General features: G+C 43.7%; 3 protein-coding genes across 5 annotated transcripts; all 3 read left to right on the forward strand.

Annotated features, from left to right (window-relative positions):
- Positions 1 to 1,816: 1,816 nt before the first annotated feature.
- LOC121585508 (rap1 GTPase-activating protein 2-like) lies at positions 1,817 to 6,488 on the forward strand. Of its 2 annotated transcripts, none has more exons than XM_041901846.1 (19): positions 1,817 to 1,918; positions 2,075 to 2,107; positions 2,409 to 2,502; positions 2,830 to 2,865; positions 2,983 to 3,030; positions 3,369 to 3,566; positions 3,693 to 3,790; positions 3,890 to 3,968; positions 4,084 to 4,137; positions 4,333 to 4,416; positions 4,509 to 4,609; positions 4,785 to 4,914; positions 5,016 to 5,195; positions 5,301 to 5,372; positions 5,458 to 5,544; positions 5,787 to 5,942; positions 6,033 to 6,119; positions 6,229 to 6,254; positions 6,338 to 6,488. In XM_041901846.1, exons 1-19 carry the CDS (start codon positions 1,848 to 1,850, stop codon positions 6,435 to 6,437), a joined length of 1,734 nt encoding a protein of 577 aa, XP_041757780.1. In that variant the 5' UTR covers positions 1,817 to 1,847; the 3' UTR covers positions 6,438 to 6,488. The 2 variants fall into 2 exon arrangements, with proteins under 2 accessions (XP_041757780.1, XP_041757781.1); XM_041901847.1 differs by having other exon boundaries at positions 2,412 to 2,502.
- Positions 6,489 to 12,870: 6,382 nt separating this feature from the next.
- Positions 12,871 to 16,472, forward strand: LOC121586226 (glutathione S-transferase kappa 1). The gene is made up of 9 exons (XM_041902758.1): positions 12,871 to 13,045; positions 13,166 to 13,192; positions 13,358 to 13,429; positions 13,521 to 13,602; positions 13,770 to 13,898; positions 14,349 to 14,494; positions 14,806 to 14,922; positions 15,115 to 15,208; positions 16,355 to 16,472. Exons 3-9 carry the CDS (start codon positions 13,358 to 13,360, stop codon positions 16,396 to 16,398), a joined length of 684 nt encoding a protein of 227 aa, XP_041758692.1. The 5' UTR covers positions 12,871 to 13,045; positions 13,166 to 13,192; the 3' UTR covers positions 16,399 to 16,472.
- Positions 16,473 to 16,569: 97 nt separating this feature from the next.
- Positions 16,570 to 23,717, forward strand: LOC121586224 (tyrosine-protein kinase STYK1-like). 2 transcript variants are annotated; one of them, XM_045213761.1, is made up of 10 exons: positions 16,570 to 17,192; positions 18,472 to 18,527; positions 18,619 to 18,804; positions 19,667 to 20,035; positions 20,597 to 20,778; positions 20,900 to 20,980; positions 21,488 to 21,696; positions 21,788 to 21,828; positions 21,987 to 22,083; positions 23,133 to 23,717. In XM_045213761.1, the coding sequence occupies exons 1-10, from the start codon at positions 17,092 to 17,094 to the stop codon at positions 23,323 to 23,325; spliced, it is 1,515 nt and encodes a 504-aa protein (XP_045069696.1). In that variant the 5' UTR covers positions 16,570 to 17,091; the 3' UTR covers positions 23,326 to 23,717. The 2 variants fall into 2 exon arrangements, with proteins under 2 accessions (XP_045069696.1, XP_045069697.1); XM_045213762.1 differs by having other exon boundaries at positions 16,570 to 18,527.
- Positions 23,718 to 24,640: the final 923 nt, after the last annotated feature.

The following is a 24,640-nucleotide window of genomic DNA, read 5'->3' on the forward strand; positions in this document are numbered from 1 at the left end:
AGCGCACCTGATACTAATAATTAGCTGGTTGATAAACTGAAGCAGGTTAGTTACAACTGGGGTTGGAGCGAAAACCTACAGGAGGGTAGCTCTCCAGGAACAGGGTTGGAGACCCCTGCTACAGAGCCTACTCTTCAGAGGACTGCAAGGGCGTATGGTGCATTCATAACAGAGTGGGAAGATGGTATTTAGCATATACGACTGGGAAAAATCCAGTTGAACAGACCTCCAACTGGTAATTACTAATGGGAAACTCGTCTATCAACCCTGAGCTCCAACTTCTCCCACATGCTGAACTCTGACGTTTCCTACTGAGGAAATGACCTCGATAACAGTATTTTCGGCAGTTAAGTGCAACAACAAAACATTATTTATAAAAAGCAATCTATCAATTTGTTTTTTTAACACTATAGTTTGTTTACAGGCACCCTACTAACAACCAACTTCCGCACCTCTGCAGTGTGGGAGTAGTGGGAGTGATAGAAATTCTATGTTTTGGATTATAGCCAATGACAGTTCAGGGAATTTTGATTGACGTTTTGCTGGGCGAACACTTTTTTGGATTCTCATACACTTAAAATGTTGTTTTGATTATTGCTTAAACAGTCGCTAAGATTGTATTTGTGTGTGATCTTTAAAAAATACCTATTTTGGATGTAGCAGTTGTTAGCGAGAATGCGAAAATCCAATTATAATCCCTAAGTAATGTGAAATTGGGCGGCAGGTAATCTAGCGGTTAAGAGCGTTGGGCCAGTAACCGAAAGGCTGCTGGTTTCTAATCCCAGAGCCGACTAAGTGACAAATCTGTCAATGTGCCCTTGAGCAAGGCACTTAACCCTAATCGCTCCAGGGTCACTGTCAATAATTGCTGATCCCTGGCTGTGACCCCACTCTCCGAGGGTGTCTCAGGGGGAGTGGGATATGCAAAAAACAAATGTACAATTCACACACGTGTATAATACACACTTGTACATGTGTGAAATAGGACAAATGTAAGCACCCACCTAATTATTATTATTATTATTATTATTATTATTATTATAAATGCACTCATAAACAACATGTAAATGGAGGCTTTTTTAGCTGGCAGTCTATGAGAACTCCCTTATGTTCTGCAACCAATATGGGGCGGAAATGTTTGCAAACACAGAAAGGGGTCTGTTGATATGAAAAATCTTCCTTGATAACGATAACTAAAAATTATGCCACAACATAATTGACCTTATTGCACAAATGAAGCCTAATGTTGTATTCATAGATACAGTATGAACATACAGTATTTCTAACCACCCTAAATATTTTTTTATTCCCCCTTTAGCAGTGTGCCTCAATACCCCCTGCCCCCTCCACTACCACCCATCCCCGTTCCCCTCCTCCTCTCCTCTCCCGCTGCCTTGCACCTCTCTCAGTATGTGCTGTCAATAATTGATGGTTCTATATACTCAAAGGGTAACAGGTCTAAAGAGGCAATCTCTCATGCGTTTATTTATTTATTTACCATTCCTATCTTTAAACACACCCAGTCAGTGAGACCACTACCTGTGTTTCTTAGAGCATGGCGATCGACACCCAGCGACCCCTCTGTCTCTGTGTCCATACATGTACTGTATGTCAGGGCAGGGTCATGGGGGTTTGTTATCCATCAGTGTGTGTCCCTGCGGCCAAGAGTGGGTTAATATTGCTAGTCTGGCTGACAGCAGGATAGAGGGAAGGAAGTAGAGAGATTAAATGACTGAGACGCAGGGGGCGGAGAGAGAGCGAGAGAGGGAGGGGAGTGATTTAATTCATCCCTAAGCAGCACTGATTGACTATAGCTAGCAGCACACTGGCACTCACACAACAGAACGATGGAGAGAGACAGCAGAAACGAGAAGTTATTCTCCAGAAAGAGAAGTTTCACTTTTGGGGCATATGGAGGGTGAGTAACAGTCACAGTACTGAGAACTAATTAAAATGCTTTGGTTCTAGTGTCAAAATCTGAATTAAATCTTGAATTAGAAATGTTGTTCATAGAAGTAGTCCTTAATGTCATGCGGCACATTGTCTAAGGAGTTACCACTTCCCCTATTCACAGTGTGGACAAGTTCATATCTGAAAATGAGATTAGGTGAGTGAAACGTAATAATTACTTGATTTACCTTTATCCACATTTAATGTAGTTTCCTTCTCGCTGGTCATTTTGCACTGGATTTAGCGGTTGATACACTTGCAGTTGATGAATGGAAAAAGTGAGCTCAGCTGGTAGAGCACGGCGCTTGTAACGCCAAGGTAGTGGGTTCGATCCCCGGGACCACCCATACACAAAAATGTATGCACGCACGACTGTAAGTCGCTTTGGATAAAAGCGTCTGCTAAATGGCATATTATTATATTATTATTGCTTTGCTCTGTCATTCCACCTGTTGCAGCAGACCGGAACCTTTAGAACACAGCACTCTGGATATTTTGGACTCCCCTACCAGTGAGACCAAACCGTTCCTCTCTGTTGGCAGCAACCAGAAGGTAAAAGGACTTAATCGTGCTATGGCCATATCCTTTCATCATCGTCATTATAGCCTTTTTGCATTTGTTGATCGCATCATCACTAATTTAGTCTCCCTGCACTTCCCTGCATCTGTCTTTATCTAACGTTGTTCCTCTTTCTTTCCCTGCTTCTCCCTGAACCTCCTTTCTCTGTCTGTCTGTCTGTCTGTCTGTCTGTCTGTCTGTCTGTCTGTCTGTCTGACTCTTTCTGTCTGTCTTTGTTTGTTTGTCTGTCTGTCTGACTCTGTCTGTCTGTCTATCTGTCTGTCTGCCTGTGTGACTGTCTATCTGTGTTTTCCATGTAAGGTGACAGAGCTGTTTGAGATCATTGAGAAGTTGCAGGTGAGTGTACAGCACCATTCCCCTTCTGTTTTGTGTAGTCTCTGTGTGTACAACAGTTCTCTCTCCAGTTAGTCAATCAGTATATATATCACTGTTACCTTCACTCTCCTTCATCAGGGCAGCAGGCTCGATGAACAGCGTTGTGAATTCCCTCTGCCTTTGAGGGTGAGTCTTTCTCCTAAAATATAATGGCAAGATTTGTGTGCACATGTGTGGCATGTATGTGGCATGTTCAACTTTGTTTCCATTGAACATGGGATACAAATAAAGGCATTTGAAATAATTGACCTTCAATATTCTCAACGATACAGACATTTTGTTCCCTAAAATACTGATGTCACAATAGCAATAACACTCATACCAGCATACATAAAACTCATTATTATGTATGCTGGTGCAACCATGAGCACATCAGTTCAAACATCATCCTACGGATACTGCTAGATCTACAGTTAATTGGATACACCACAGACTTTTTAATTATCATCTCACCCTTTTTAAAGTCTCAGCTTTTGAAGATAGGTCGTGACCTTCCTCTGATCCTGCCTCCAAAGCTGGGTGGTTACTGGATAGACCCCCCGCTACAGAAGTTTGCTGAGACCAGTCCGACATCCTCTCATTACGGACTAGACCCAGAGACCTATGACATCATGGAGAGAGACAGCGAGGCCACATACTACCAGGAGTTCTTCCGCTCACGAGTTAGTAGAGTACCACCCATAGGACTATTCTTATTCTGTTCTATTGGATGGTAGAGATGGACTATGATCCAATATGATGAAATACATACATACATAGTAGCTGTGTGACTTTCTCTCCTATGTCAGTATCATCACTCGTTCACAGCAGTGGACCCCTCCCTGGGACCCCTCCTTCTCTCTGTCTGTTTGGAGGAAGAAGAGAAGAGGCTGAGAGTAATACTGAGGTTATATCAGAAAGAATGGAAATTGTTCAATTAATGTAATGAAACACCCTGGTGAATTCCATGAGCAACAGTTATTACGTGTCTGTCTTTCCTTTCCAGAATGAGGGAATGCTCTATGCATGGGGTTTTCTCTGTGTCTCTGTTCCCAAACATCCCATCTGCTGTGGAGCTGGCCAAGGTACCATTACTAGTCTCTCCAACAGACGTGTGTATTTTAGATTAACCTTTATTATACTTTTACTGAAAGTAATTACCATCATTGAAAAAACCCAAACTGACCATGTCCTTTTCAGATGCTATGCGACAGTGTGACTGTGCCCAGATTTGATGTGGTCAGTTACCTCAAGGTACTTCTTTTTCACTGTACACATTCCCAAATGCTTTAGGCCTTCATGTTACACAGAATGTACTCTTCAAATGACCTCTAAAACCTGAGACAATTTTGACAAAAATGTGTGCCCTCTTCTTCCCCTTTATCTCTCTATCTCTCCCTCTGCTTCTCCCTTCATTTCTCCCTTTCCCTTCCCCTCTCTGTCTTTCAGGCACCAGATCTTATAACAGCATTTGATGAACACAGAGTGTCTCCGAACTTCAAGTTTGGTGTCTTGTATCAGAGAGAGGGACAGGTAAATAACTGGACTGCAGGCAGAAGCTTGGTAGCATTAAATAGGAGCACTAGTCTACATTACATCTCATATTTTCTCTCTATCTTTTACAGTTGACAGAGGAGGACATATTCTGTAACAATGAGGAAAGTGAAGAGTTTCAAGAATTCCTCTCTATTTTGGGAGATACAGTCACACTTCAAGGGTTCACTGGGTAATGTACAGTAACCTACATGGTGACATGGCCTTATGGAGAAATTACAGAAATATGACATTGTAACAGGAAGAGATTAATAAGAAGATGCCAGCAGCTTACTGTCACTCCATCTCCCCGACTGCCTCTTCCCTCTTTCTCTCCCCCATTCTCTCTCTCCCTCCCTCTCTTCCAGGTTCCGAGGAGGTTTGGACGTGTGTCACGGCCAGACAGGAAGTGATGCGGTCTTCACTTCCTTCCACGGCAGAGAGATCATGTTCCATGTGTCCACCAAACTGCCCTTCACAGAGGGCGATACACAACAGGCTAGCTAGAATAACGACAACTAATCATACTCACCCACAGTCAATCACTTCAACCCAGCTCCAGTGGCTCCCTCTTACCCTCTGTTCATTGCTCCTTACAGCTACAGAGGAAGAGACACATCGGCAACGACATCGTTGCTGTTGTTTACCAGGAGGGCCAAACCCCTTTTCTGTCTGATGTCATCGGCTCGCACTTCCTGCACTGTTTCCTAGTGGTCAGGAGGGTGAGGAAGGGAGTGGGGGGCGAGGGGGAGGAGGCAGGAGGAGGAGGGGTCTTCCAGGTATGAAGATAAAACAAAAGGAGAGACACATTGATCTCTTATCACTGTAGTTATTTTTATTGGAATGGAAAGCCTTTTTCAAACCTGAAAGTGGTCTGTTTGCAGGTGTCAGTCGCAGCCAGAGAGGATGTACCTCCCTTTGGTCCCTCCCTCCCTGATCCTCCCATATTCACAGAGGTGAATAGAATTCACATCTGAACTTGGTGACATGGTAAAAGACCATGATGCATTCTCAGTGTGTCTCTGTTGGCCTCTCTTGCAGAGCTCCCTGTTGAGAGAGTTCCTCCTGACCAAGCTTATCAATGCAGAGATCTCCTGTTATAAGGCTGAGAGGTTCAGCAGACTTGAGGTAACCACAGAAGAACAACACTAACACCATTATACATGTATGCAGTAATGCTTAAGGCATTACATGCACAGGTCCAAAGACTTTCTAGATGCAAAACTGGTATCTTTTTATGTGGAACAGAAACCTAATCAACAAGTCTTTCCTCTTCTCTAATTCCTCTCTTCTGCTCCCCATCTCTTACTTAACTCCTCTATGCTGCCTCCTTCTCTCCTCCCTTTCTCCTCTCATCCTATCTTTTCAAGCTGCGCACTCGTTCGTCCCTCCTGGAGGGTCTGCAGGCGGAACTGTCCACCCGCTCCCAGTGCATGATGGGAGATTCGCCTGTGTCCGCCCTCTCGACTTCTGAGGGGATGAAGGGTGTAACTGAGGGGAGTGGAGGGTTCATCGAAAACTTTAAGGTGAAGTCAGACATTCTTGACTTTTTCGCTACAGTATGGGGAAAGGGTGGGTTTTGGACTTGGCATCCATATTTCCTGTCTTTGTTGCAGAGAGCCATAAGGGTGCGCAGTAATTCTTTTGACACTCTTGGGGGGCCTAGAAAGACCGGCGGGGTGCCGCTCCCACAGAAGCACAAGGTAACCCATACTGAAGATGGAAGCACTTTCTCTTTTTTCACTGAATATCTTATTGATATGTTTGTGGGAAATACTGACCACCCCTGTTGGTTTTTGTCTCCCTCGTCAGGCTGCTACAGAGAGAGATGGAGAGAGGTAAGACACTACAGAGAACGGACAAATCAGGAAGATGGAAGAACAGACAGACAGACAGACAGATGTTGTTTTTTGTCTTTCAGTGAGTTGGCCTACAAGCTCCCTGAACCCAGCTTTCCGCCCACAGACAACCTGGGCTCCACAGAGGTCAAAGATCACTCCAGTCCCCAGGAGAATACATAGACAGACAGAATGATGTATATATTTTAATAATAACCAAGTGGATGCTTTGCATTCGGAAAGTATTCAGGCCCCTTGACTTTTACCACATTTTGTTACGTTACAGCCTTATTCTAAAATGGATTAAATAGTTTTTTCCCCTCATCAATCTACACACAATATCCCATAATTACAAAGCAAAAACAGGTTTTAAATTTTTTGTGCAATTTTATAACAAATAAAATATCACATTTACATAAGTATTCAGACCCTTTACTCAGTACTTTGTTGAAGCACCTTTGGCAGCGATTACAGCCTTTAGTCTTCTTGGGTATGACGCTACAAGCTTGGCACACCTGTATTTGGGGAGTTTCTCCCATTCTTCTCTGTAGTTCCTCTCAAGCTCTGTAGGGTTGGATGGAGAGCGTCGCTGCACAGCTATTTTTAGGTCTCTCGATCGGGTTCAATTCCGGCCTCTGGCTGGTCCACTCAAGGATATTCAGAGACTTGTCCCAAAGCCACTCCTGCGTTGTCTTGGCTGTGGGCTTAGGGTCGTTGTCCTGATGGAAGGTGAACCTTCGCCCCAGTCTGAAGTCCTGAGCACTCTGGAGCAGGTTTTCATCAAGGATCTCTCTGTACTTTTCTCCGTTCATCTTTCCCTCGATCCTGACTAGTCTCCCAGTCCCTGCCGCTGAAAAACATCCCCATGCTGCCACCACCATGCTTCACCGTAGGGATGGTGCCAGGTTTCCTCCAGATGTGACACTTGGCATTCAGGCCAAAGAGTTCAATCTTGGTTTCATCATCTGCTAAATGACCAGAGAATCTTGTTTCTCATGGTCTGAGAGTCCTTTGGGTGCCTTTTGGCAAACTCCAAGCGAGTGTAACCGGTGTGAAATGGTAGCTAGTTAGCGGTGCACGCTAGTAGCATTTCAATCGGTGACGTCACTCACTCTGTGACCATGAAGTAGTTGTTTCCCTTGCTCTGCAAGGGCCGCAGCTTTTGTGGAGCGACGGGTAACGGTGCTTCGAGGGTGACTGTTGTCGATGTGTGCAGAGGCTCCCTGGTTTGAGCCCAGGTAGGGGCGAGGAGAGGGACGGAAGCAACACTGTTACATTGATGCTGTTGACCCGGATCACTGGTTGCTGCGGAAAGAGGAGGAGGTCAAAAGGGGGGTGAGTGTAAACGGTGTGAAATGGCTAGCTAGTTAGCGGTGCACGCTAGTAGCATTTCAATCGGTGACGTCACTCGCTCTGAGACCTTGAAGTAGTTGTTTCCCTTGCTCTGCAAGGGCCGCGGCTTTTGTGGAGCGACGGGTAACGGTGCTTCGAGGGTGACTGTTGTCGATGTGTGCAGAGGGTCCCTGGTTCGAGCCCAGGTAGGGGCGAGGAGAGGGACGGAAGCAACACTGTTACACGGGCTGTCATGTGCCTTTTACTGAGGAGTGGCTTCCATCTGGCCACTCTACCATAAAGGCCTGATTGATGGAGTGCTGCAAAGATGGTTGTCCTTCTGGAAGGTTCTCCTATCTCCACAGAGGAACTCTGGAGCTCTGTCAGAGTGACCATCGGATTCAGGGTCACCTCCCTGACCAAGGCCCTTCTCCCCCGATTGCTCAGTTTGACCAGGCGGCCAGCTCTAGGTAGAGTCTTAGTGGTTCCAAACTTCTTCCATTTAAGAATGATGGAGGCCACTGTGTTCTTGGGGACCTTCAATGCTGCAGAAATGTGCCTCGACACAATCCTGTCTCGGAGCTCTACAGACAATTCCTTCGACCTCACGGCTTGGTTTTTGCTCTGACATGCACTGTCAACTGTGGGACCTTATATAGACAGGTGTGTGCCTTTCCAAATCATGTCCAATCAATTGAATTTACCACAGGTGGACTCCAATCAAGTTGTAGAAACATCTCAAGCATGATCAATGGAAACAGGATGCACCTGAGCTCAATTTCGAGTCTCATAGCAAAGGGTCTGAATACTGAATGTAAATAAGGTATTTCTGTTTTAAGGTATTTTCTAAAAACATGTTTTCACTTTGTCATCATGGGGTATTGTGCGTAGATTGATGAGGGAAAAAAAGATGTAATCAATTTTAGAATAAGGCTGTAACGTAACAAAATGTGGAAAAAGTCAAGGGGTCTGAATACTTTCCGAACGCACTGTACAAGTTGTAAAATAAGATGTTCAAATTGATAAATTCATAGCAAGTAATACAGATATATTATTTTAGAATATTTTCACTGTTAATATGTGTACATCATTGTAGTAAATGTATGATAACTAAGTCATGCAATATTTATATTACTATTTTAGAGCATTGTAATAATTCAGGGCTGCCAACTTTTGAAGAAAGCTGGAGTGAGATTTGCTGTGTGAATTGTATTGCCCCCTGGCACAATCCCTAGACTGGGGGTTGGGGGTCCACCCCCAGGAAGATTTTACTGTTTTAAACTATTTCCCTGCAATTCTATGTATTTTGACATGGCTTAGGCCTATTACCAGGGTGGAAAATTAGGTATATTCAGGATGCTTTGAACATTAAATGAACACTCAAAATTCGACTACTTTGTTACTTTGAGATTTTTGGGGTATGAAATGTAAAGTATGCTGATATGTTTTTTTTAATTTTTTTTTAGGTGGTTTGACACTTTATTCAGACAGTAATGAAATGAGATAGGGAGACAGGCAAATGCTAAAAACAGTGGGAAGGTTGGAAGCAGGGATTGAGCCCTGTTCTCCCGTGGAAAGTTGTATGCAACACATGCTGGGGTGTGTTACCACTACACCAAGGCTCTGCACAGGTAATGTTAATATTAATGGTTGATGGCAGTGGATAACCAAATCATAGATTGCAGTCTGCTTGTCCATAGACTGCTTTGAAGGTAAGGACACAAACATTTTATATTTTGTCATTTGGGTGATATATATCTTTAAAATCGGGATGGAAGAAAATCCTGCTTGCTTTCCAGGAGGGTTGGCCACTCCATATCTATGTTTCCCAAGTGCTGGGTGTTTGAAAATGTTTTTGTTATAACAATTCATTTTTCAAGATCACCCGACCTTCAACAAAAATCGAATGAATATCAATATTCAGATGGTTTATGCCTACTAGTTGTAGATCCTTGCAAACATTTTACTCTAGGTTGTCAAAATATGATGCGTTTATGAGTTGTCTACCATCTCTGCTTTTGCATGTGCACAATACTAAAATGTTAAAAATGATATTTGATTCCTGGAGCATTTAATATCCAATGCTTATTTGTATGACTTATTCAAAACTGTCCATGAATGGCAAAAATGCATAGCCTAATATAATTCATTTTCAAAGACACAAGTAGGCATATCAGATTTAAAATACGAGATTGCGCAAAATTAGGAAGAAGTGGAATAATAAAATAAGTGTGGGGAATGACAGTAGTGTTATTGCTGATAAGCACAGTGATTACTCTATATTTTAGCCCATTGTTAAGAATGCTAATTATTTAATCAGACTAAACAACGTAAAGAGCGAATAAAATCTCCTGAAGAAAATATTATATAAATCTTCCCCTACACTCTACCCAAATTATTGTATATTTATTGTACCCCCTCTAGAGTCAAATTTACACTTTGGGTTCACAATCTGTTTGAGAAAATGATTTTCATAGTGCAAATCAGGTGATCCTACCCAACTTCCCTGATAAAACATACTGTAGGTCTGTCTGCTGCTGTTTCATTGTCACAGCCTAAATGCCAATCACCCAACGAGGGGACTAATGCACGTGTGGATTACATCGACTTTAGTACATGCTGTCAAAAGGCTGCATTCTGAAATAGGGACGGGAGTAACAGCAACCAAATTTTGTTCACAATATTGTACATAAAACAGCGCTACCGGGCTGCTCTTTTTACAGTTTTATAAACTCAGTGGAGAACGATCTCTATCCATTCAACTCCACTCTAATCTTGAGGGTTGTCCTTTAAAACGCGCATCCAATCCCCTTGATACATGACTAGACCAATCATATGCTTTGATGTGCCGCGGTTCACCGTGCTGTGGCAAGACAGGACATTGATAGTGATTCTGCTCATGATGTTAAATTTCAGGTGCAGATGCTGCGATTTCAAAACGATTTGGAGCACAGTTGAAAAGTTACCGCGCTGACTATACAATGGACTGATAAAACCAGTACTTTTCAATGCGTGAGATATAAGAGGTGTGCCGTGAAAGCGTGAGAAGAGGGTCAAATGCGTGTGAGTTGGCAGCTCTGGTATCAATAGTGTTATCCATGAGATTAGATTTTATTATACTGAACAAAAACATAAACGCAACAATTTCAAAGATTTTGCTGAGTTACAGTTCCTATAAGGAAATCAGTCAATTGAAATAAATAAATTAGTCCCTAATCTATGGATTTCACATGACTGGGCAGGGGCGCAGACATGGGTGGGCCTGGGAGGGCATATGCCCACCCACTTGGGAGCCAGGCCCAGCCAATCAGAATGAGTTTTCCCCCACAAATGGGCTTTATTACAGACAGAAATACTAAATGACGTTGGAGGCGGCTTATGGTAGAGAAATGAACATTCAATTATCTGGTTATAGCTCTGGTGGACATTCCTGCAGTCAGCATGCCAATTGCACACTCCAGTACAGTAGGTGGAGGTGTATGCACCTATCAGATTTTGTATTTGTATTTATTCTGGATCCCCATTAGCTGCTACCAAGGCAGCAGCTACTCTTCCTGGGGTCCAGTAAAATTTTGGCAGTTATACATTTAAAAAAACATTACAATACATTCATAACAGATTTCACAGCACACTAAGTGTGTGCCCTCAGGCCCCTACTCCACTACCACATATCTACAACACAAAATCCATGTGTACGTGTGTGTATAGAGCGTATGTTATCATGTGTGTGTATGCATGTGTCTGTGCCTATGTTTGTGTTGGTTGCGATTCGCCAATAAAACTTGAAGAAGAATGTAGAAAGTAAACAAACACTGTTTTGACTAGATGGAATACAGTTTATGTCGCAATTGACTAGAATTTACTTTTCGTAGCAGGCTAGGAGATCTTACGCAGCAGGTTATGAAAATGAACGTAGCAGGTTAGGATAATTAGGTTAAGGTTAGGAAAATTATTAGGGTTAGCTATGGAAAAAAAATCTACTTAAGACGTAATTTTACATTAGATGTATCCCACCCGAGGCTTGCACCGAGGGTCAGGATAAAGATGAGTCTGTGACAGTAGGAGTGACGTTTTTGGAAAAATTGGACCCTTGCCTTTTGGCTGATCCATTTGTGGTTTCAGGGTGGGTGAAAACAGAGTTAGGTGCTGTGGAATCGGTGAGGGTAACCAGAAGTGGTCTTGTGATAATTGTTTGTGTTTCTGCTGGTCTGAGGGAGCAGGCGCTCCGTGTTAAACAAATGGGGGCAAGAGGTGTGAATTGTTTTGCTCTCAAGAAAAGGGCGCCATTGAAAGGAGTGATTACTGGGGTAGCGGTAAATGTGAAAGCTGACCAACTGAAATGGAAGATTCTCTGTGTTTGTGATGCTCGTCGTTTGGTGCGACGCAGACAGGGTGGCGTGAGTGGAGAAACAGAAGAGTCATTGTCTGTTCTTTTGAGTTTTGTTGTTGAATCTTTGCCCGACAAAATGATGTTAGGATATATAAGTTATCCTGTACAAGCTTTTGTGCCGAATACATTACGTTGTTACAGGAGTCAAGCTTATGGGCATGTGGTAGCAGTGTGTAGGAGGGAGGTTCCTAGGTGTGCAGAAGGGCATGAGACAAAGGAATGTGTAGCATTGGGGAAAGTAGTGATATGTGTTAATTGTAGGGGTGCCCATGGGGCTGGGGATCAGAAATGTCCAATGCGAGAGAGGCAGGTTGAGGTTTCCAGGGTTAGAGTAGTGCAGAAGTTGTCATATGCTGAGGCAGTGAAGAAAGTAGAGGAAGATGGGTCAAGGGGGAGGGATCCTGAGAGGAGTGGTGTGAGTAGTAGATATGTACCAGTACAGAGGGATAAACCAACAAGTGATATATGTTTCAGTAAGATTGGATTTTTGGCATTTATAGCAATGTTTATCAACTGTACTGCAGGGATGGAACGTAAGTCGCAGAAAATAGAGGTTGTGGTGGCAGCTGCAGAGAGGGATTTGGGTGTGCGAGACTTGACATCAGAAGAGTTACAGGGTGTGTTAAGTGGTGATGTTCCATCCTTTTAGGCTGTTGGCCGGAAGTAGGACTAAATAGATTTAAATAGTGTATAGAGTATTGTATTTTTTTTAAAACATGTTTTGTGAGTGTAGTGTTAGATGGTAGGGTATTAGTATTATTATTGTTATTTTTAAAAATTTAATTTAAACAATTATTATTTTTTTAAAGCAAAGTATAAGGGAGTTATGCTCCAGTGTAGTAGGTGGCGGTAATGCAACATGTATTGGATGCCAATCGCCGTTGAACCTCATCGAAGAAGATGTATCCCATCTAGCCATGACCCAGAAGCACTGAGCGCTAAACTGCAGCTAATTCTATCCACGTTATTTAAAGCAGCTCCAGTTTAGTGTCTTTATTTGTAGTTTACATGTACGCTTGAAATACACAACGAAAGAACAAAGTTAACAACTGGTTTGACTTTTGCACGGGTAATTTGAATGGACTCTTGCTGCATATGTGCATATTTCTAAACTTGAAAACAATCAGAGTGCGAAGTGCATTTTATTGTTTTCAATGGTTGAACTTTGACACAGTTTTTTCTTTGACAGAGACGGACGGCAAGCTGGTGGTCAAAGGTAACGTGCACAGAATTAACAATGACGTAAGATAGAACGTTTAATTACCCCACAAAATAACGTTATAGCTAAGTGTTTGTGGCTACAGGGACGTTTTTACTTGCAGTGCAAGGACGATGTTACATCTAGCTAAATTGTTACACTGTATCCACACATTTCCTTCAGATGGCAAGTTCCAGGAAAGTGATTGAACTGTTTTATGACGTGGTCTCACCCTACTCATGGGTTGGCTTTGAGGTTAGTGTATTTAGATTGTACATTTCAAAATTTCAGAGGTAGAGTTCTATACATTGACTAATCATTGTGCATGCATGTATCCGATCTTTAGGTCATGTGCCGTTACAGAAATGTGTGGAACATTGACCTTAAACTACGTCCTGCGTTCTTGGGTGGCGTCATGCAAGGGTCAGGTAAGTAGCTAAGATCAACAGTACACAAACCAGACTTCACAATAGGCTATGGATGGACTGCCATGTTTACATTGCACATGTTGTCAGTCAGCCATTTAAAAAGTCATTATGATGAGTCATGTGTATTGTGATGTGATGTCTGATTTTACTGTTATCCTGTATTCCAGGTAATAAGCCCCCAGGTCTGGTCCCAAACAAGTTCCTGTATATGACCACAGACCTGCATCGTCTAGCCCAGTACTTCCAGGTCCCCATCAGTCCCCCTACTGACCCCTTTGAGGTCATGTTCGAAAAAGGTGCCCCCCCCTCCCGCTTATAACAATGCTATTGGATATATATTCATGATACACATGGGTGGGGACAACACTAATATGCCAGTACTGTTTCATATATAGAACGTATCTTAAAGATCAATGAAGGCTTCCTAATATAGATCAAACAGCATCTTTAACAGGTCTTGGCCTCAGTGCAGTAGGCCAAGATTTGGTAGCTGGTGCTGACAGGAAGTCTCTCCCTGTAACATTCCATTGAGTATTGCTGTCTGTTGGGGACACTCAGGGAGAGAAACATCTGTGCTGTCAACATGTCTGTTCTATATTATCAATTAGCTTTATCCCTCTATACCTAATACACTGCTCTGTATGGTCTCTCTTAGCCTTTTTGTGCCTCGCAGTCAAGCAAAATAAACTTGCTGACCTCACGGTCACCACATTTTTCTCTTGCAACCATGTATTTGTCTGTCCCAGGCTCGTTGTCTGCCATGCGCTTTGTGGCGGCGGTACAGGAGAGGGAGGTGGGCGGAGATAAGCAGGTAGAGCAGGTGTCCCGGGAGCTGTGGAAGAGGATCTGGAGCCAAGACAAAGACATTACCCAGCCTGCATCACTCTCTGAGGTACCAGGAAGTACTCAGTCGTTGGAGCTTGAGTTCAAGGCTTCTCTCCATTCATCATCTGTCTAGTGTCTTTCACAAAGTTGCCTTTCACAGAATATCAGAAAAATTTGCATTTTACTAAAATGCTAAAATCTGTTAAACAAGTGTTATCACCCAACACTAATGCCATTGCACTCAAGAACGCAATCCCTGAGTGCTGGAAGGCATAATCCTCCTAGAGCAGTTTGAGATTGGGTCTGGGTAGATAGTGGCATCATGGATTTGAACATTGCAGGTTGTTTGTTGTTTAATGTGATTCATGTTTTTTCCAGGCAGCCATGAAGGCAGGGCTCTCAGCCAGTGAGGTGGAAGAGCTGCTGAAACTGTCCACCTCTAAGGAAATCAAAGACAAGCTGAAGAGATCCACTAAGGAAGCACTGGACCATGGGGTCAGTGTCTCCTCCTCCTCTCCCTGTTCTCTCCCAACCAACCCCTAGCCACATACATGTAGATGGATCAGATGGCTGTTAATGACAATAGCAGCCATCAGTGTGGGATTGGACATCAGTATCAGTACATTCACTAGTATCAGTGCATTCACTTCTTCCGCTATCTCACCTTCTCTCTGTACTCTCTCTCAGGCCTTTGGTTTTCCTCTGGCTGTGTGTCATGTGAATGGAAAGCCAGAGGTGTTCTTTGGCTCTGACCGATTTGAGCTCATTGCCCACTGCATAGGTGAGCCCACACTCACTTTGGCATCATAAGGGGTCATATTCCTGTCTAATCTCCAAATTTGGATGCATCAGAATATTCACAAATAGCATATTATAGAATTGACATTAAACTGTATAACTTTAAACTGTATTTTGTCATGCACCATCATACATAATGCTTAAAAACCAACAAACATTTCATGTATAAAATATTTGGCTGCAGAAGTCCCATTTCTTACCGGTCTCTACAGCTTCTGTCCAAAAACGAATCCTGTGAAATGTTTGTATTATTATTTTACGATTTCCAGTTGGTAGTTACGGACTCGGGAGAGGTGAAGGTCGAGAGCCATGCGTCCTCCGAAACACGACCCTGCCATGCCGCACTGCTTACTTAACCCGGAAGCCAGCCGCACCAATGTGTCGGAGGAAACACTGTACAACTGGCGACCGTGTCAGCGTGCATGCCACAGGAGTCGCTACAGCGGGATGGGACAAGGACATCCCGGCTGGCCAAAACCTCCCCTAACCCAGACGGATCGAACCCGGGTCTGTAGTGACATGACTGGGACCTCAAGCACTGCGGTGCAGTGCCTTAGACCACTGTGCCACTCGGAAGGCCCTACTGGAGGAGTTACTGGCTAGCTACAGTGGCTAGTTTAGCTAACGAACTGGCTACGTCGGTCGCGGGGCGCGCATGACCAGAATGACACATAGACGAACCACCAAAGTCACACCCCAAATTGAGAAAGGGGCGGAGTTGGACCGTTTTTTGTGTCCAAAGTCAACCTTACAGTAGTGAGTGCATACATTTTTATACTTTTTTCGTACTGGTCCCCCGTGGAAATCGAACCCACAACCCTGGCGCTATGCTCTACCAACTGAGCTACACGGGACTGCAATCAATACTGTACATCTTAATGTCATGCATCACGTCATTTTACACGTTTTATGTCATGCACCTCACAAAACCTTTTGATAGATTTATCTATCAAAAGGTATGTAATCGGTATGTAATCACACAACTCAAGACAGTTATCATTATTGCTTCATGGTTGCTAGATATGGTAAATTCCATTGTTTTGAATTTTGGTTCCTATATCATCACTTTGAGCCCATCAAGATTCAGCTTAGCGCAGACCTTATCCAATCATATCCTTCTGTCTTCTAGGAGAGAAGTGGATGGGACCCCAGCCTGCTGCTGCCAAACTGTGACATGAAACTGGGACATGACTGGGACTTGAAACCTGCCATGTATTCATTAAGATGAATAAATACTATAGATATGATTTTTAATTGTCTATTTTCTAAATTGGACTGAAAATTATTATTTTAAATAGATAGATCACTGTCTCTTCACTAATAATTTTGACCGCCACAGAAAGAAGCCTGACATTCACGTTTAAGGACAAGCAAGGCTTTCGGAAGATTAGAGGCCAGAGAAAATACCGGATAAGCAAACCAAAACAAAGAGGACAGACAATAGACTGGAAAGAAGTGGAAGGACCTGTTTCCCCAGACAAAAGAGGCATGGTGGAGGGCAAAGGGCTAGCAAACACAACAAGAGTTTGACAGGTCAGGACAGAATAGGGAGGGTAAGAACTTCTACAGAGAGAAAGAAGTCCACTAAACTGGTGTGACATTAACATTAAGATAGACTTCCTGGATGAGAAAAAAGGGGAGAGGAGGAAGAAATAGAGCGAGAAACGGTGGGAGAGAAAGATGGATGTAGTGCAGGTGAAGAGGGCGGGGTTGAGACAACTCTGAACGTGTGACTTAGACAAACACAGAGCCACACAACACAGTAATCCCTGGAGCCTGACAAACCCCCTGAGAGGAGAGAGAATGGGAGAGAAACCACAACACTAACCCTGGACTACACACACTGACACGCAACAGGGAAAATGTATGAAATGTGTTGGTTTATGTCACGGAAAGGGCAAAGGATTATATCACTGGATTGTTAAGGTTTCTTTCTCAAGGTCTGAGGCACACACACAGGGAAAGAGGTAAGATGACTACACTGTGTTTACTTTGTCTGTGATTGTTTTATAATGATTTGTCTGAACTAGATATTGGTTCCATTACTGTATACTGTATATACACGATAGAGATTGTGTGTGTTCGTCTGCTGAGTGTGTGTGTTTACCGGTTTGTCTGTAGGTGTGTGTCCTTGTGCTTTTCCTGCTTGCAAAAATGCAGCTGGACTGGTTAAGTAATCACTGCACTCAGTGACACAAACAGGTGGTTAGGGACTTTAGTTTCTTCGTGTAACTGGGAGACACATGTTCATCGTTGACCTACAGTAAAACAGTAGTAATGTGTTAATGGAAAACCAGGCAGAAGCCCCAGATGCTGTGCCACATAGGCTACACTCTGGTGTACAGCTATGCATTGGTGCTGCAATGTGATGCATGTGATGCTTCATATCAGGATGTGCCCTTTTGTTGTGAAGCTTGGGCATATCATTTTGCATTCACAGCTACAATGAGCTGCTATAGGGGCTATTGTGTATGTGAGAGTAAAATGAGGGAGGGGGCAATGCGTAAGAATTGATTTCCTTAAAGTTGTAGTACAATTTCTGAATAAATTGGAGGTGTGTGTGTGTCGATGATAATCACAAGTTGTGTAACAGTAACTGAAAAGTCGCTGGTTCGAATACTGGAGCCGACAAGGTGAAACATCTGTCTCGTGTGTCTTTCGGAGGAGGGGTTGGGATAAAGCAGTAGTTCAATTAAGTTCGAATAAAGTTATCATAATCTCAATCTTAATTCACATCACAGGATCTGATCTAATTGGTCCACTATAAACAGAGGATCTGAAACTCACTATTACTGGTCATCATGTGATGATGATGTTGTTCATCATTCATGTGATTAATCCGTTCTTGTATTTGAATGTTTAAGCAGGTTATGTATGTAAGTGTGACCTTTCCTCATGGGAAAAAAAGAAACGGAGGATGTGTTACGTGAATATTCTTCCTGAGCTGTCTGCCACTGACACCTTGTTTTAAACCCTGATTGAACCAGCGATTCGTACAGCATTTCAGAAGCAACATGACTCTGTTGAAATATGAAAGTTCAAGACAAAGTAAATGTGGGAAATCTCAGCACAGTTCCCCTGGGAAGGTCTAAAAAGAATAATTCGACGTCAACCATTTAATCAATTACGTTGGTTATGCACTGTGATCAAGAGATGTAATGTCATCTGAAATGTCATCTGTTGACATACACTGTTGTAACCTACAAGGCCTCATGTCTTACCCACTTTGCCTTGCTTTGTTGTTAGGATGTCTTCAATGTCAGAAGCAGACTCCCGCTGTAAACCGGGAGACACCATCTGTAGTAAGTGTTACACACACACACAGACAGACAGACAGACAGACAGACACACAGTTATCTCTTCGTTGTCTTTATGTTCATGTCTGTTCCTCAGATATCCGTGTGTACGAGCAAGAAGTGATCATCGTGCCCATCCTCCTATTGGCTAGCTTCCTGGTCACGCTGGTCTTCATCATCCTGCTACGGTTCTGTCCTGAGAAGGTGGACCGCATCCGACCACAGAACACTGTGGCCACGTCCAGATCACAGCGCTCCAGGAGACAACTGCACGGCATCGATGGTGAGTGTGTGTGTATATTTGAGCTCAAGGATGTGACTTTGAAAGAGTGTTTTCATAGTGAAATACTGTAGGTAATTTGAGGTTATGAGTGTGTGTTTCTGTCTAAGTCAACAACATAGGCGCTTATTCTATTTGCACAGGCTAGTAATGAACAGAATCAAACCTGTTATTATACTGTATCTATCTATCATGGTCCAAACACACCAAGACAGTTGTGAAGAGGGCACGACAACACCTTTTCCCCCTCAGGAGACTGAAAATATTTGGCAGGGTTCCCCTGACCGTAAGGCGCTACAGAGGGTAGTGCGTACGGCCCAGTACATCACTGGGGCCAAACTTCCTGCCATACAGGACCTATATACTAGGCGGTGTCAGAGGAAGGCCCAAAAAATTGTCAAAGACTCCAGTCACCCAAGTCATAGACTATTCTCTCTGCTACCGCACGGCAAGCGGTACCAGACCGCCAAGTCTAGGTCCAAAAGGCTCCTTAACAGCTTCTACCCCCAAGCCATAAGACTGCTGAACAATTAATCAAATGGCCACCCGGACTATTTACACTGCTGCTACTCACTGTTTATTATCTATGCATAGTCACTTTACCCCTACCTACATGTACAAATTACCTCGACTAACCTGTACCCCCGCACATTGACTCGTTACCGGTACCCCCTGTATATAGCCTCGTTATTGTTATTTTATTGTGTTACTTTTAAGTAAGCATTTCTACACCTTAACGTGAAATACAATTTGATTTGATTTGATCTACTTTTAAACTTCAGGCAATAACCTATTCCTCTCTCTTCCCTCTCTGTCCTCTCCCCCCTCCTCCTCTCTCTATTCATCCTCCCCTTCCTCTGCCCAGCTCCCCTGGGTATCAACCCGCTGGAGCATGAGACTATTGCTCTCGACGCCCCCTCCTACTCTACCTTCTCCCCCACTCACTCCCACCCCTCCTCCAACCATATCTCCTCCGTGGGGACTCCCTCTCTCCCCCCCATCCCCCCACCCAAGACCCTCACCCCATCCTTCCCGTCCAGCCCCCTGCCCCAGTCCTTCACACATTCCTTCACTCCTATGGTCCAGCCCAGGGAGCTGCCTCGCCAGAGGCTGCCAGAGTCCTTCAACCTGGTGGCCTCGCTGCCCGCAGCCTTCTCCTTGCACTCTGACAAGGCCGTCTCCCTCTACAGAGCCCGCATGGACAACAGGAACGCTGTGCTCCGAGTGCTCAACGGTGAGAAGAGATGAAAAACAGCTACTACTGAAACAAGCTATTTAATAATGGCTTATAAGCAGTGTATTAGCATACCAAAGTGGTGATATAGTCAGAACTACTTAGGGTTAGGGTAAGGGTTAAAGTTAGGGTTGACGTTAGTGTGAAGTAGAATTTGTGGTCAAAGCATGGTACTTCAAGCCTTTCCAGCATGGTCAAAAAGTGACAAAACAGCCACTGTAAACAGCCTCTCCCCTGCCATTGAAAGGGGGCGCAGCGCCATTAGGCAATTTCTTCCTTAGTTTCAATAGGTGTGGCTGCTGCTTGTGGATAGTTAGACAAACACCACCATAATTACAGCAACTGTTTACTTTGTAAAACTGGTCTCTCTAAAACCTGTTTCTCTGACCTGCCTTTCAGAAATGGAATTACCAACTGGTACAACAAGTCTGCTTCAAGGCATTGAGATACAGACAAAATCTGTTGAGCCACAGCAGTTGTTTATCAAAGGCTTTGGAAGGCCATTTTCACACAGCATGTTGGCAGGCAATTTAATATTCCTCTCCTCCTCCTCTCCCTCAGACTCTGCGAGCGCCACAGAGAGGCACAACTTCCTGGGCTTTGCTTCCTTCCTGTCCCAGCTGGGGCCACACCCCTTCCTGCCGGAGCTCCTGGGCGTGGTCTCTCTGCGTGTGCCCCTAGTTACTGTTGTTGAGGAGCTAGAGAACAGAGATCTGCTCAGCTTCCTGTGGCGGTGCAGACAGGTAGGAATCACATTACCCATGAGGCATTGTCTCAATTAGCCCATTATTTATAGTAAAATTAGGAGCTGTTTGTGATAAGGATGATTTTGGGTATAAATTGATTCTATTTGTGTTATGTCAGGATGGTGTGGGCGGGGACCCTCCATGTGAGCTCACAGAGAGACGTATATTTACCATGGCCAAACAGGTAGCCTCTGCTCTGGTGAGTACACTATGGTAATATGTTGGCTTAATGTGTTTCTGCCACATGTTTCTGCCACAGAAACCAGCATGTGCAAACCATGAACATGCCCCATGTTCAAACCGTCAAACCATGAACATGCCCCATGTTCAAACCATGAACATGTCCCCATCCTGACCTCGTCATTGTCTACTACTTATCTTATCTCTTAACCTTATTTGCTTTTCCATAATTAGGATCTGAAAGGATCTTTAAAGATGTGTGTGCTGTGCCTCAAAAGTCCACAGTGGCTCCTGTGCTTATGTATTTTCCTTATCTGCATTGATTTGGTCAGCTGAACGCAAGTACCATGGTAGGTTTCCTGTATGTTAGTGTACTGCACCTGTCCTGTGCATTGGAAACAAGAGGGGGAAGTCACTGTGGACTTTAGAGACTAATTGAATGAAAGGGAATCATTTATGAATGTTGAGATATGACACTGTCCCACACCTTTAACCTTTTTCACGTTATCCCCTGTCATCCAATCAGGAGTTCCTCCACAGCCGAGACCTTCTTCATGGCAACGTCCGTGCTCACAGTGTATTGGTCAGCCGGGAGCTGACGGCCAAGCTGTGGGGACTGGGCGGGGTCTACACCAGGAATACCAAAGGAGCTACTCAGACTGAAGTTCCTGGCATGAAGAAATGGCAGGCCCCCGAGCTATTGGCTAGGAGGCCTGCCAATCAGAGCAGTGATGTGTGAGTTACTCTACTTAGTCTATGCTGACATTTCAATCAATTCTCAAGATATGCAAAATCCACTGATACATGTTTGTTTTTCTCTCACTAGCTGGTCGTTTGGCATCATGTTGTTTGAAATGGCGACCTTGGGTGAGTTACATGAAATGTATTCTTTGAGCGCCCCTTTTGGCCAGTGATACACATAACAACCACTCTCATTCATTCTGATATCAACTCTTTCTCTGAGCTACAATCTCTAATTTGTGTCATTAACCTCTCCCCTCTTTCTCTCTTTCTCCCTCTCTCAGGTGATGCTCCGTTTTCAGATATCTCCGTCAACGAGCTTCTGCAGTTTCACCAGAGAGGGAAAACACTGAGAAAGCCAGCCAACTGCTCCAACTTACTGTAACTATCCATTATACATCACTATTATTACTGCGTTATCACCAGGAGAGGGAGCTTCTTTAGACTGAGATCATAGAGATAGATAGAGGACTATAGTGCCTAAAAGCCTGTTTTAGCATGGGCAGCGCCATTGAGGACTTTCACCATTTTGAAGTAGTCAACTGGGTGGGACTTCCTATGGGTTAAGAAAGGGTCACATAATTCCATCCAGGTCATCGGGAGGGATCAGCCAATGAAATATACTCGTGAGCAGGGGTGAAAGTAAGGCGGTACGGCGTCCCGGCAAAATAAATAGTTGGGGTACACCGTACAGGTAAAACTTGAAAACGGGTGGTATAGCCTACGCTCCAAAATGCGATGTCGTTCGACGAGAACACTGAAATTTGGCAAGGCAGAGATGAGTGCCCGACACCGAAATGAGCGTGGACAGCAGTGGACGCATAAATTCTGGCCTAATGACAATAGCCAAATGTCATGACGCTTTGAGGTGTTTTGTGTAACAGATTCACTTGCGCTGGTAGCCTAGTATAGGAGCCCTTTGAAGTGATTGTTTGACAATCCGATGAAAACATCATGACTGGTTGTGTTTATGCCACAATAAAAGGTAATACATTGTAAAAGCTAATTGACAAATCTTTACGACTAGGCCCACAGAGATCCTATTACATTTATAGGGATTCTATATGTAATTCTATGATTAGGCCCATAAAATGTTTTATACACACGCTTATAGGAGGTCCCATACCGGGAAGAAATGAATTCTTTCACCCCTGCTCGTGAGCAAACATTCCATAACTGCAGGTACAAACCTTGGCTTTATACCAGTTCAAACAACACACTCCAGGTGGCAGTGCACACTCTTTCAGTTTTTTTTACCAACTCATAGAAGTAGTAGAAGAAGAAAATGGACAACTTCAAAATGGAGATGACCTCAACGGTGCTGCCCATGCTCACAGAAGCCATAATGGGACAGACAGATACAATGTTCTCTATCTTTATGACTGAGATATACCTCTATTCCCCTGTAACCACGCCCACCCTTCTCACAGGTACTCCATCATCAAGGCCTGCTGCCAATGGAAGGAGCAGGATCGCCCCACATTGGCCGAGGTCGACCGCAAGCTCCAATCAGGAGAGAAGAGTGCCAACGACAAAGTCCTCAAGGTGCCTGAGTCAATCAACATCGAGCAGTACCTGCAGGAGGCTGGATATGGGGAGTCCAACAGCTACACTGTTTTCTGAGTGGCGGCTGTGCCGGCCAATGAAATGCACTATGCTGAGGGACGACGATGGATTATATATGTACGGCTCCATTCATTCCAGAAAGATATTCACTTCTGCCCTTTTTCAGTCCCCTTCATGGATCTGAAAAACAGACAAAAGCTATATTGCTTTCACTTACTCAGTCTCATCATATCATTGAAAAGGGGTGGATGAGGGCAGAAGGGAGGAAACTACTTTCTGCACTGAAATGCTGCCAATGTCTTTGTGCCATAGACTTAAGATAGGTAGACTTGAACAGATACAATCGTTGAGTCAACTTCAGTTTGTAGTTGATTGTGTATATCAGTGGAGGCTGCTGAGGGGAGGACAGCTCATAATAACGGCCAGAATGGAGTGATACCATTCCATTTACTCCATTCCAGCCATTCTACTCCATTCCAGCCATTATTATGAGCCGTCCTCCTCTCAGCAGCCTCCACTGATGTATATACTGTATATGAAGGTTTACAAATCCTGTCTTCAAAATTCTTGTATAATAAGAGTAATGATTTTTGTCGTGATTTTAAGGGACTGAAAGAACACATGGGTAGAGACACCAGGTTTCATAAGAGATGTATAAGATGTTTATAAGTTGTTTTGTTACACTTAATTTATAATTTTAAGTCCAAAAATATATGTAGCAACTAAGGATTCTAGCTTTAAATACTGCTGTCTCATAAGTAGGGCCAGAGTTTAATTATCTTGACCACGTAAGGTGACCAGGAAAAACTCAGGACCCTGGTTGCACCTCCAGTTTGTTCTGGTCAGGTGATCAGGAAACCTCCTGGAAGAGGAAGCGAAATCTCACTCTCTCCTTTTTTCTGGTTCATAAACAGTCAATGAAATGAAGCAGACCAGACCCAGCTGCTAATGTATTGGTGCCACCCCTTAAGCAGACCAGACCCAGCTGCTAATGTATTGGTGCCACCCCTTAAGCAGACCGGAACTGTGACAATTGTTTTCTATGGTAAACGGCCTGAGTGGGACATCTTCATTTATCAAATCAAATCAAATGTTATTTGTCACATGCGCCGAATACAACAGGTGTAGACCTTACAGTGAAATGCTTACTTACAAGCCCTTAACCAACAATGCAGTTTTAAGAAAAATAAGTGTTAAGAAAGTATTTACTAAAATAAACTGAAGTAAAAAATAGATAATGGACAATGCAAATAGTCCGGGTAGCCATTTGATTAGTTGTTCAGAAGTCTTATGGCTTGGGGGTAGAAGCTGTTAAGAAGCCTTTTGGACCTAGACTTGGCGCTCCAGTACCGCTTGCCGTGCGATAGCAGAG

The sequence above is a fragment of the Coregonus clupeaformis genome, unplaced genomic scaffold (genome assembly GCF_020615455.1).
Source record: "Coregonus clupeaformis isolate EN_2021a unplaced genomic scaffold, ASM2061545v1 scaf0148, whole genome shotgun sequence".
Lineage (NCBI taxonomy): Eukaryota > Metazoa > Chordata > Actinopteri > Salmoniformes > Salmonidae > Coregonus > Coregonus clupeaformis.

Excerpts from the sequence above, each read along its gene's own strand:
- LOC121585508 (XM_041901846.1), top strand. The coding sequence starts at position 1,848 with ATGGAGAGAGACAGCAGAAACGAGAAGTTATTCTCCAGAAAGAGAAGT. Across the intron at positions 1,919-2,074 it reads ACTTTTGGGGCATATGGAGG|TGTGGACAAGTTCATATCTG; the intron begins GTGAGTAACAGT and ends CCCTATTCACAG. Across the intron at positions 5,545-5,786 it reads AGAGGTTCAGCAGACTTGAG|CTGCGCACTCGTTCGTCCCT; the intron begins GTAACCACAGAA and ends TATCTTTTCAAG.
- LOC121586226 (XM_041902758.1), top strand. The coding sequence starts at position 13,358 with ATGGCAAGTTCCAGGAAAGTGATTGAACTGTTTTATGACGTGGTCTCA. Across the intron at positions 13,430-13,520 it reads ACTCATGGGTTGGCTTTGAG|GTCATGTGCCGTTACAGAAA; the intron begins GTTAGTGTATTT and ends TCCGATCTTTAG. Across the intron at positions 13,899-14,348 it reads TGAGGTCATGTTCGAAAAAG|GCTCGTTGTCTGCCATGCGC; the intron begins GTGCCCCCCCCT and ends TGTCTGTCCCAG.
- LOC121586224 (XM_045213761.1), top strand. The coding sequence starts at position 17,092 with ATGAAATGTGTTGGTTTATGTCACGGAAAGGGCAAAGGATTATATCAC. Across the intron at positions 20,036-20,596 it reads TGTGCTCCGAGTGCTCAACG|ACTCTGCGAGCGCCACAGAG; the intron begins GTGAGAAGAGAT and ends CCTCTCCCTCAG. Across the intron at positions 20,981-21,487 it reads AACAGGTAGCCTCTGCTCTG|GAGTTCCTCCACAGCCGAGA; the intron begins GTGAGTACACTA and ends TCATCCAATCAG.